Source organism: Chionomys nivalis, chromosome 1 (genome assembly GCF_950005125.1).
Source record: "Chionomys nivalis chromosome 1, mChiNiv1.1, whole genome shotgun sequence".
Lineage (NCBI taxonomy): Eukaryota > Metazoa > Chordata > Mammalia > Rodentia > Cricetidae > Chionomys > Chionomys nivalis.
The window spans coordinates 60,591,071-60,603,732 of NC_080086.1; the positions used below are offsets into that span (position 1 = coordinate 60,591,071).

General features: G+C 50.1%; 1 protein-coding gene across 1 annotated transcript in view; it reads right to left on the bottom strand.

The window, feature by feature from the left end:
* Positions 1-12,662, bottom strand: part of Aldh1l1 (aldehyde dehydrogenase 1 family member L1) — a 47,759-nt gene that overhangs the window by 12,316 nt on the left and 22,781 nt on the right. Inside the window, exons 13-16 of the mRNA XM_057767896.1 lie at positions 10,624-10,774; positions 9,058-9,128; positions 6,657-6,762; positions 4,153-4,240 (exon numbers count right to left, since the gene is read on the bottom strand). Of these exons, the coding sequence (XP_057623879.1) occupies positions 4,153-4,240; positions 6,657-6,762; positions 9,058-9,128; positions 10,624-10,774 (416 nt within the window). The remainder of the gene's footprint in view (positions 1-4,152; positions 4,241-6,656; positions 6,763-9,057; positions 9,129-10,623; positions 10,775-12,662) is intronic.

Genomic DNA, 12,662 nt, shown 5'->3' on the forward strand with positions numbered 1-12,662 from the left:
AATTTACGGGGGTGGGGTGTGATGGGGTGGGGTGTGAAGGAGGTAGGGTGTGATGGGGGTGGGGTGTGAAGGGGGTAGGGTGTGATGGGGCGGGGTGTGAGTGGAGTGGGGGTGTGATGGTGGCGGGGTGTGAAGGGGGTAGGGTGTGATGGGGGTGTGATGGGGATGGGGTGGTGTGGGGGGTGGGGTGTGATGGGTGTGGGTGTGGGGTGTGATGGGGTGGGAGTGTGGTGGGGGTGGGGTGTGATGGGGTGGTGTGGGAGTGGGGTGGGGGTGTGGTGGTGTGATGGGATGGGAGTGTGGTGGGGGTGGGGTGTGATGGGGTGGTGTGATGGGGTGTGGGTGTGGTGGGGGTGGGGTGTGATGGGGTGGTGTGATGGGGTGGGGGTGTGGTGGTGTGATGGGGTGGGAGTGTGGTGGGGGTGGGGTGTGATGGGGTGGTGGTGTGATGGGGTGGGGGTGTGATGGGGTGGGGGTGTGATGAGGGTGGGGTGGAGGTGTGATGGTGTGGGGGGTGAGAAAGGGTGGGGGCAAGAACCAAGAATACAGTTACTCAAACAGTATGATGCACGTTCCACTTCTCTTTCATCTTTTAAGTGATTTAAAAGCAACCATAGAATGTTTCATTGTTGTTCCTAAAGCAGACAGAAATGTGCCAGTTTAGACACCAGTAACAGAAGTGGGAGAAGCAAACGAGAAAAGGCATGGCGGACAGACTCAGATCCATGGGAGAGAAGAGGGGGCAGACAAGACCTGCAGCAGCTGTTCTCCCTCTTCACGTTATCAGACATGAAATGACAGACAGCAACATCAGTAGCTATGTGTCTAGTTGCCACAGAACTCCATGAATGATCCATACACACACACACACACACACACACACACACACACACACAAGGTAACAGCACAAAAGTGCCACAGGTGTGGGAGTATACAGCAGGTGACAACTAGTATTCAACCTACCAGATGAATAACTCCACGAAGAGGAGCTGTACTTGGAAAAGACTGTGGGGTCACTGTCTGTAAATGACTGGTTGCGTCTGTCTGTAATTTTTCTCATATCCGAAAACATTTCTTCCCCAATAACAGCTATGGGTATTTTCCCACTGCTTGTGTGTTTATCTTGTGAATATACTCCATCTACTGGTCACACATATAGCTGTGGGTGGTCAGGAAGATGATTTCTGCTTAACTGTATAATTTCTGTACAGAAACAATATTAGGATATTTTTCATTACTCAGACTGACAAAGGAAAGTAATAGCATTCTCAGTCACAGAGGAAGCTATTTTTAGACTTCAGAACTAATTCAAACCAAACTGGTTGTCCCTAGAGATGAATACACAAGGACAAATTCCCAGGTGTTTATTGCTGATTCAGGGTCAGGCATGAATCAACGTTAGTAGACATAACCCCTTACAGTAACTGACTTCTGTACATACTCCTAACCTCAAGGTTCAGCCAATTAACTATTCATTGCTTAAGTCCTGAATTTCAATGCTACTTTCTTTCTGGGAACCCTGACCACTCAGAGCTACGTGTTTACTTTACTCATGGCCCCGTCAGCATGACCTCCCTAGAGAAACTGTGTGATCAGTATTGGCTCTGTTTCTTATTGCTTGCTCAAGAAGTGCTGCGTGACCCTGAAAATGCGATTCATATTTGTCCAGAGGCTTTGCTGTAAAAGGAGAAATGTGAGACATATGTGTGCATGTGCATGCGTGCATGCGTGTGTGTGTGTGTGTGTGTGTGTGTGTGCTAAAAGGGAGCTGTAGCTGAATGTGCAAAGAGAGAGAAGTATGAAGACATGTAGCTGAGTGGGTACAGAGAGACAGAAGATGTAGCTGTACAGAAGAGAGGTGTGTGGAGGAAGAAGTACATGGCTGTGTGGAGAGAGATGTGGCTGTGTAAAGAAGTGTGAGGGTGTGTAGTTGTGTGGAGAATATATGGAGAATGTGTGGAGAATGCAAGTGTGTGAAAATAGATGTAACTATGTCTAGAGATGTGTGGCTGTGTAGTAGAGAGATGTATGTGTGCACAGGGAGATGTGTATCTGTATGTAAAGAGGTATAACTACGTGGAGATAGAGATCTTCAGAAAGATTTTTCAAGATGAAGTAAAAGAGAAACTTACCATCAGAAAGTGTGTGTATTTCCTTATTTGCCCTTGAATAGAAAAGTCTAGCCCTCAGATAAGATTTTTTTTTTTTTAAGTTCCAGATACTCTGAAGGCATTCTTTTTGCTACCCTGAGTACAGTCCTGGGATCTGGCCTCCCAGGCTGTGGAACAAAAGGAAGTCAAAGAGCTACATCAGGTGAATTTTCTGTTCCCCCAGAGTCAGTATAAAGTAGATTTTCATGAATTAAGAAGTAAATGATAACTCACAGAGTAGCTTCTAAGCAGAGAAGCAAGTAACACATGATGGGCCATAGAGATTGCTCAGTGGTTAAGATAAGATCATGTGTTCTTTCACACAGGACTCAAATCAGTGCCCAGAATCCCAGGGCTAGTGGCTCACAACCACCATTAACTACAGCTACAGGGAAATTCCATACCTATGGCCTCCACAGTCACCGGCACTCATATGCACATACCCACACACTGATAGACACAGAAAATTATCAAAAAATAATACGAACACTTAGGAGACAGAGTCAGGTATTCTCTATGAATTCCAGGCCAGCCTAGTCTAAACAGTGAGTTCCAAGGCAGCCAGGACTACATAGTGAGACCTGTCTCAAGACGAAAAGAAAAATAAATGCATAAGTGTTATTTTTTTTAATCTTAAAGAAAAAGTTTAACAAACACACATATGTATTTATACACACTGTAAAAATCATTATTTAAAAAATTAAAATGTCAGTCAGGTACAACGGTTCAAACCTATAGTTCCAGCACTCAAGAGGCTGAGGTAGGAGAACTACTTGAGTTCAGGATAATCTTCACTAACACAACAAGATTCCATATAAAAACTAAAATATGACACAGTTCAATAAAGCAGTAAGAGAGAGATTGACAGAGAGTAGAAAGAAGTAGACAGAAAGTAAAAGGTAAAATGTCAAATCTAACTATAGCAAAATGTAAAATTTTACTTTTAAATGTAAAAGCCATCTATCAAAAAGCAAAGAACAGGACTGGAGAGATGGTTCGGCAATTAAGAATACTTGCTGCTCTTCACAAGACCTGGGTTTGATTCCGGGCACCTACATGGCAGCTCACAATTGTCTGTAATTCCAGTCCCAGGGGATCCAACACCCTCTTCTGGCCTCTACAGGCACTGAACACATGTGGTGCATAACATACATTCAGATAAACATTCTTACATGTAAGATAAAACAATTTTTTTCTTTTTAAAACGAAACAATACAAGTCTGGAAGAAAGAGCAGCAGCCCCCAGATTCGATCACACATGCTGTCCCATGGAGTGTGTTTAAGATTCAAAGGTGCGAACAGGTTGTAGGCAAGAAAGGTCATGGAATCATAGGCACCTCTGTCAACACCAGAGCAGACCTTAAGTAGAAGGTACTGATTTCAGGGAAAGACAAAGGAAATCACAGTAAAAGGAGACAAAAAGACAAAAGAATATCATCTACATCTCTGCCAACAGGCATCTTTTAAAAGATTTATCTATTTATTATGTATACAGTATTCTGCCTTCATGGATGCCTACAGGCCAGAACAGGGCACCAGATCTCATTACAGATGGTGTGAGCCACCATGTGGTTGCTGGGAATTGAACTCAGGACCTCTGGAAGAGCAGTCAGTGTTCTTAACCTCTGAGCCATCTCTCCAGCCCTCTACCAACAGGCTTTGAATCTTCAGGATACAGTTTTGCCTATAAACTAGACCATTAACTAAGAAGCTAATGTAACATTGTATCCCCCAGTGCTCTAAGCCTAGAACGTTCTACAGATGATTTCTCTTATACGTCCAAGGGCAGACAATTCCCTAGCCACATAGATAATCCAGAATGTAGACAAGAACAAAACAGAAGTCATCCAGAGAGGTACTGAAAGTTAAGACCCTTCCAGGCACCGTGTCTCCTCAGTGCATGTCTCCCACCACAGGGTCATCCCTGCCTTCCCAACACCACTCTGGCCATGTGTGTGCCTTGATGCTCTAAGCCCCAGCCCTTTCCCCATCCCTGACTTACCTGATCCAGGGATGATGTTGACCACGCCCTTGGGAATGCCGGCCTTCAGTGTCAGCTCTGCGAACTTCAAGGCTGTGAGTGGGGTCACCTGAAGGAGGAACAGGACGGAAGTCTGAGTGTGGGAGAATTTGGATGTAGGGTGCAGCCTCCCTTCATAGTTTTTCTCCCAGGAGCAGGAAGGGGGAGCAGTGCATAGAACGGCAGGATGACCATAGGGAGGCCATGCTCATGGCCAACCATAGGCACTGCCCACCCAGCTAGCATCCCAGCCTCTCCCAGGAATGATATAAGTCCCCAGCATGCTACACTCCCCTACTAGCAGCTCCTCAGCCAGGCCCAGACGCTTTCCACCCCATGATCATCTCTTCTCAGAGTGTTTACACTGAGGCCTGAAGCAGCAATGTCAGGGACAGGCTAGGAGCCCATCCAAGGGGCTCAGCTCACCAAGCAAGGTGACCCTCAGCAGCCCCTCAGCATGAGACCAGCTTCTGCTCAGAGAACTGCAGGCACCAACCTATGGAGGAGGCCCCTCGTGAAACTGGACGGCTACAGGGCCCTGGTGACCAGCGCTCCATGCTGTGTAATTCTGGCCGCCCTGCTGGCTTCCAGCCCTTCCCGTTCCTAACATTCATCCTTACTCTGGCTCCTGTACACTGCTGTTCAGTGGTTCTTCCAGTCAAGGTTAGGTCATTTCACATCCCCTACAGGACCCTGGCTGGATGACAAGCTGTGACTCCGGGGTCTCAGACCTTGTCAGTGGCCTTTCTTAGGACAGAGTTTGCCTAAGGGTGAGGATGACCTGAACCAAAACAGGGACCTTGACCTGCTGACAGTACCACACCCTTAGCAGAAAATCAAGGTCGACCTCGGTGGGTTTTCATCAGCCTAAATAAGCTGGTGCTGCAAATTGCTAATTTGTTGAATATGTTAGCCAGGGTTACATAGAGAGATCTTGTCTTAACCAAAAATAAGTAAATAAATAATACACATGTAATAAATATAGACAGAATTAACTTGTGGGAAAAAAAAAAACAAGAAAAGGCATTGCTGGGGATCTGGCCTATGTGGAAAGGGGAAGACTGGCCTAGGGTGTCCAAAGCTCACGGCTCCATCCTCAGTACAAAGAAACTGGGTGTGCTGGCCCATGCCTGGAATCCTAGCACTCAGCAGTGGAAAGAGGAGGAGCTGAAGATTTTCCTCAGCAACATGGCATGTAGGAACTAGCCTGGGCAAAAGGAAACTTGCTAAAAGGTAATTTGGTTTTTTTTGTTTGTTTGTTTTGTTTTTTTAAAAAAAGCAAAGAAAAAAATAGGAAGAGCCGGGTGAGCGCCCACTTGAGCTGGAGTCTCTCCCTCTCTCTCTCTCTCTCTCTCTCTCTCTCTCTCTCTCTCTCTCTCTCTCTGTGTGTGTGTGTGTGTAAGAGAGAGAGAGAGAGAGACACTTGGGACAGAGGTCAGGAGAAAGTGTAGGACCCTCTGGATCTGCCTGAGGTAGTTGCTGGGAAGTGAACCCACGACCCCTGGAAGAGCAGCAAACGTTTTTTAAAAAGCTGCTGTTCCACCTCGCAGCCCAACCGTCTTTTCGTCCTCTGGCGTCTAATGTTCAGAGGGCAGGTTTGTTTGTTTGTTTATTTATTTATTTTGACCCAAGTGCAATCTTCATAAACAAACCATTATGAAAAGATATTTCCAAAAATAAAATACAAATGGGAATTTTAACTGCCCAATTACTGTTGTAATTCAATCTAACTACATTTAGCCCGAGAAACGGGAAACAAAAGGGAACCAAACAAAAATAAAAAACCAAACCAATGAGTGAAAAGCTGGAGGAGAGCGGACTCCGGCACACACGGTCTAAGATCTTCAGTGTTTTCTTATGCTGCTGCTCTCCAGGCCAGTGGGCTTCAAAGACCTGGAGGGTCACTGGCCACTCCAAAGATGGCACCTGGTGTCCGGTTCCTCCAGGAGGCAGCAGTGGATGAATGGCTATCAGTGTGGAGATGAAACAGGCTAGGCGTGCTGTCATACGTGTGGGAGGGCACCTGTGGCCCATGAAATCCCATTTCTACTGGCCATTAGGAGCTAGAAGGCTCCTAAACATCTTTGCCCACACTACCTCCTTCTAGGGCTTTTGGTTTCTGAAGCCAGAAAGAGACAATGAACCAAGTTTACTGCACCATTGGCCTGCTCTGAGCACGGGACAGGCAAGGGACATAAAACAAGATCCAGGGTGTAGATCCAGAGTGGATGCAGAAACTCTGTCCTCTGCTCTGCCCACTGAGCAGTGATGTGTGCCAGCTCGGTCTCCAGGTCTCCACTAGTAGTAGCTGGGCAGTCTGCTCTGACATCTAGTACCATCCCTGACATGTATCTCCATCCGTGGTAAGCTGGGCTTTAAGGGCCAGCTCTTAGCAGCAGTGCCGTGTAGGCTAAGGGCACCGTCCCCTGACAGAGTGAGCTCCCCATCGCCTTCATGGGCCACGGGCTGGTACAGAACGTGCTTACCTGGGCAGGCTTGATCACCACAGTGTTCCCAGCAGCCAAGCAAGCTGCGGTCTTCCAGGACAGCATCATCAGGGGATAGTTCCAGGGGATGACAATGCCACAGACCCTGCAAACAACAGCAGAGGGCATTTGTCCCTCCTCAGCCAAGCTGCCCAGAGTGGACTCCCAAGCTGTAGCTGTCAAAGCCAGGATTTCCAGGAAAGGCAATGGCCCTGCCGAGGCAGCCCATCCCTCTGATGCTGCTGGCTGGGGTGAGGTCAGTGTCTAGGGAGGAAGGGAAGCAGGGTGCGGGTACAGGGAGCAGACACAGTGTGCACTCTGTTGGGAGGTCATGAGAGGACATGGCATAAGATGGGCCAGCAGGGATATGGTCTTTCCAAGTGTCAGGCTGGAGGTCAATAAGACGGGGTCTGTGAGGGAAGTCTGGGGAGGTCAGACACCCTTGAGAAGCTCTGGCTTGGTGTGTGAGCCTCACGCTCAGGTCAGTGTGACTTGGGTGTGGTAGGGAGCAGGCATGCTGGCCACAGCTTACTCCTGTGTGGCTCTGCCTCTCTGGGCTCCTTTGTCACCATCACTACCATCAAGGGACCAGAAGGAGGCTTCTTAATTGGACCCAGATATTGAGAAAGCACACGCAGAGGCCGGTGGGAAGGCTGGCTGTGAGGTATATCAAGGGAGGCATGGTAGGTGTCAGCCAGAGCCCGCATGGAACAGGGTCAACTGGGAGCCTGAACATTACCCTAGGAGTGGTAGAAGGCACTGGGGGTTAGGAGGCTGCATCCCTTTGTCCAACATAACCTGGCATAATAGGGGGTCTAGGTGGGTGACAGAGGCTGCTGGATTGTGGCTATGGGGAGAAGTGGGATCTTAGGGGACCCAAATATGGGAAATGTCAGAAAAGTTCCCATGCCATAGGGTGAATTATGGCCCCTTTCACAAACCCACACCCAGACTCACAAAGGAAATGTGGCATAGCCACAGAGATGGAGGTCAGGGTGATGGTTATGTAAGAAATGCCGAAGGCTGTCAGCAACCACCAGCCACACAAATTTGGATTTCATGTGTCCCCATGTGCTGAAGGGTCCCTGGCTGCCGTGAGGTGAGCAGCCTCCTGTGCCATGTGATTCTGCCATGATGCTGGGTGGTCACAGGCCTGAAGCCTTGGGACCAAGCAGTCATGTGCCTCTACCATGGTAACAGCAAAGCCTTCCCCTCGTCCTCGTCTGCATATAGACGCTAACAGCATGTGCACAGATACCAATTATAGCTTCCCCTCTAGGATACTCATGCCTGAGGTCACTCCCCTACAGAGACCTCCCCCCACTGAGATGAACTAAAACCCACCTTCTTATTCGGCTGCATATCATAAACCCGCCTCTTCAGTTCAGATATATGAAATAAGTACACTGAGTTTCCGGTCTGCTGTTGGCATGTCTCCATCAGGACACAAGGCCTGCCCAATCCCAGCCTTTCTGTATGTGTGCTATCATTTCTTCATTGCCTGTTACCTAAGTCAGGTCAATGTCTAAGTCATGGCACCTCTTAGTGGCTACTCTAGGTGGGAGGCCTCTTACTTTTGGCTCACACAGTGATCTTAGCTGCCCTGCAGGATCTGAGTCCTCCCTCCCTCCCTTTTCCTTTTCTCCCACTTCTGGGCTTCAGGAGAATGTGTTAAGACCATGGCAGTGGAGTTTTTGATAGAGCCCCTGTTCCTACAGAGCCATATGCAGGCTCCTAAGTCCCCCATACACCTGTGAGGTGGTTCCCCATGCTGTGACACAAGGATTCTGAATACTTATGGCCAAGGTGTCCCACCATGCCTTCCTTTTTCCTCTGTGCCTGGGGTCCTCCGCCTGTGAGATGAGGTGCTGAGGGCCAGGTTCCTCTGCAGTCTGCTTCTGCATTTGCCCTACTGAGCTCAGCCCTGCACCGTTGCCATGGTTAACCTTGGCTCTCCATTTGGGTGGACCGAGAAACACTTAGGAGACTGGCTAAGTCACACTTCGAGGAGTCTCTGGGAACCGAGGAGGGAAGCCGCTCCCTGAATGTGGGTGGCTGCGTCCACTAGGCTGGGGGGCTGTGCCATGTGCAACTCCTGCTATGAGCCTTCCAGCTTCTCAGACAGAGTGGCTCTTGTCTCCCCGGCCTTCCAGCTCGCAGGTGGCCATGTGGCTAGGGAGACTGATGGTGGAGGTCAAGATGTAGCCCCCCTGTTTTCCGTCATGGCTCAGATGGACAGTTACTGTACATTTAAACAAAAGACAGCGACCACAGCAGTGCCTGACAGAGCAGGTACTTTAGACATGTATGGATACGCACAGGTATACTACGAGCTGCAGGCAGGTGTGTGGCATCCTAGAACACACCTTGTCACTCTATGTCACTGTGCCTTGTCACTCACCCAACAGGTTCTTTCCTGGTCAAGGTCAGGTTGCGGTTGGGTCTAGCCTGGTTGATGGGGATGGTGGCACCCTAGAAGAAACACGGCAGTGTCACCGGGGTGGGGGTAGGGTCAGCCAGTCCCTACAGGAGACCCAGGAGACCCAGGGTCTTGTTTGGGCACTGACTCTCCCATGAGGAGCTGGGTTGGAGGCCTGACCTGCCAGCTTACACTTGACAGGGACATGGCAGGAGTTCAGAGGCGTCAGGCTGGACACCCAGAGGAGCAAAGCAACAGTTCCACGTCAGGGCAGAAAGCTGCTATCTGGGCAGAGAAAGGGTGATGAGGCCCCTCGAGGCCAGCCTGCCCCTAGAACCAGGGGGCCCAGGGAGGGGTGGCTCCAGAGAAGTCACAGGAGACAGAATGGGGGTGGTGACTGGCAGTCCACCTCTCATGTGGCCACCATGCTTCATAGTTCTCAGCTCCTAGCGGGAGAAGAGCCTCGAGCCCTCCTCTCCCTGGGGAACTTTCCAAGATGGTGTGCTTGACCCCAAGGTGGGGTATGTGCAAGGTCTCCCAGTGGACTTCAGGGGGTAGGGGGAGCATGGGCCTAGAGGTTCCACAGGAACTCCCAGGACCACATTCCACAGTTATAAGACAGTGGCAGAGGGCTGGAGAGATGGCTCAGTGGTTAAGAGCACTGGCTGCTCTTCCAGAGGTCCTAAGTTCAATTCCCAGCAACCATATGGTGGCTCACAACCATCTGTAATTAGATCTGGTGTCCTCTTCCGGCATGCGGGCATATATGCAGGCAGAATGTTGTATACATAATAAATAAATAATAAATAAATAAATAAATAAATCTTTAAAAGAAGACAGTGGCAGAGACCCAAAACTCACAGATGACATGTCATTGGAAGATGGAGGCCGCAGGCCAGGAGTAGGGGGAGAGGCCTTGCCTGTAGCCAGCACAGACAGGGTCCCTGTAATCCCCAAAACAAGACTCTGGCAACACCTGAATGGTCCTAGAAACAAGCCTCCCTCGGAGCCTCAAGGTGAGGTCCAGTCATTCCATGCACTTGCCATAGCTGAATTTTATTAGCTGCATGCTAATGGCTTGTTCCCCAAAGGGGCACTATTAGGAGGTAGAGAAATTCTTAAGAAGTGGGGCATAGCTGCTGGAGGTTAGGTCTTGGGGGTGTCCTTCAAGGAGCTAGTCAACTCCCCACCCCATCTCCCCCTCTTTTGCTCTGCCTGATGTGTGCCGACAGTCCCAGGAGCCACGGAGTCAACAGACTGGGCATGGGGGCCTTCCAAACTGTGAGGAAAATTTACCCATTCATTTTACAAGTTGACTCTCTGGGTATTTCTTGCTGCGACAGAATGCTGGGCATACTGTGAAGCCCTGGTACGAAACTGGCCAAGCCTGCTGGGCTCTCACCTGCAGAATCGTGAGTTGCCCATGCTGTAAGCTGCCACCGTGATAGCTGTTTGGCAGCGTGCTTGTCAGGACGCCACCCTTCCCGCCACCTCCCCTGGAACCCTCCTGCACATACACGCATGCACACACGGGAGCCCAAACCCCACCTGGATTTTGTCACACCAGCCAGCAAAGTAGCGGAAAGTCTGGATGGACATGCCCACGTGCGTCTTCAGGGCCAGCGTGTAGACAGCGCCTGCGTCCAGGGCCTCGATGGTGGCTAGCTCTTCCTGGTGCTGCTCCATGAGGTCCGCCAACCTGGCCGACGTCAAGAGAAGGGCGGGAGACTGGCTTAGGCGTGCCACCATCTTAGCTGCTCTCCAGTGACATTTCTTATGGAGTGGAGGACTCTGCCCTCCACTACCAGAACTGTCATTCAGACAAGCTGGACTCACCTTTCCCATCTGTAAGATGGGACAATAAGGTCTACCTTTCTGGATGGGTGTGAGAATGGCACCCTCTGTCCCCTTCCTTTCCTCTCCCTATAGATTGACACCGTTACAATGTCCCCACGAAGTTGTTCTGAAGAGGTGGTCACCTGCCTGTGGCTAACAGCCGAGAGGCCACTGTCCTTAGAGGCCACCCTTCCTGTTTTTGATAGCTTCAAAAGAGAGAAAGTACATCTAACCTGATGGGCAGCTCAACTCAGTCATGTCCCTGAGGCCGAGGTCTGGAGGTTGAGGTGACCCCAGCCCTATAAGCAGAAGATCCATGTGGGAAAGGCGACTCTCGGGCTATTGTGAGTCTGTGTTCATCAGCATTTGGCTACCCTGATTCTGATGGCCACTGTGAGCAGCCTGGTGTTTATAATGGTGTCCCCTCACTGACAGAAGGGTGTCCCGCTAAGGCTTTAGTCAGACCAAAGTCGGTAGGGCAATTTCTACCCTGCCCCTCTGCACAGTCGGCGCTCCCGACAAAGATGCTGACATCGTCCTGCAGTCGTCCTCTTCACTCAGACAAAGCCACAGTCCATGTGTGGTAGGGTCTCCCAGAGACCCCACACCAAGTTCATCTCAGGGCTCCAGCTTCCTATCCCTTCCTGCTGGCTTTGTCTGTTACTCAGGTGACCCAGGCCTCCGACCTCAGGTCCTTGGCCAGAGGCACTACATCAAGCCTGGGGTTACTCTGCAGCTGCTTCTCCAGAAGGACTGTCCTGCTCGTCCCAGGCCTGCCCAGCTAGGCTAGACTGAGCACACACACAGCAGGGATCACTAGAGATGGAGTCAGAGCTTCCTCTTAATGCTGGCACTGTTACCATGAGGAAGCATTGGGTTATTATAACAGTGGCCACCAGGCGGCAGCAGATCACCTCAGTGAGGATGCTTCCAGGTCTTAAAAGCCCAAGGATATATGGATCAGCTGGTGACCATTGCCAGGTCTGGGAACCATGGGGTCACTAGTTGACTCTTTTCTAAAATCTATGGCTTCTTCAGGGCTTCTTCATCTGGGACTTACAACAGAAAATTTCCCCTTTGCTGTACCCCCCTTCATCTGTCGCTTCTACTGCTGTGGGTTTTTTTTTTTCTTGTAAGACTTATTTTTATTTTATGCGTATGTTTACCTGCAAGCACCATGTGTGTACAGTGCCTTCAGAGGCCAGATGAAGGCACCAGACCCCTGGAATCAGAGTTCCAGATGGTTGTGAGCTGCCATATGGGCGCTGGGAAGTGAACTTGGGTCTTCTGCAAGAGCAGCATGTGTTTTTAATGGCGGGGCCATCTGTCTGACTCTATTTCTGTACCTTTATAAATGTCTTGATTTATGACTTTCTGTTGTGGTGTAGCTGCAAAACCTTATGAAGAGATCAGTGCATAAATCACTTGTTGTGTAAATATGAGGACCTTAGTTCAGATCCCGGCATGTCTGAGGTGAGGTGGGATCCAATCCCGGCATGCCTGAGGTGAGGTGGGATCCCGGCATGCCTGAGGTGAGGTGGGGTCCCGCATGCCTGAGGTGAGGTGGGATCAGATCCCGGCATGCCTGAGGTGAGGTGGGATCCTGGCATGTCTGAGGTGAGGTGGGGTCCTGCATGCCTGAGGTGAGGTGGGATCAGATCCCGGCATGCCTGAGGTGAGGTGGGATCCCGGCATGCCTGAGGTGAGGTGGGATCCCGACAAGCCTTTGGTGAGGTGGGAGGCAGAAACAG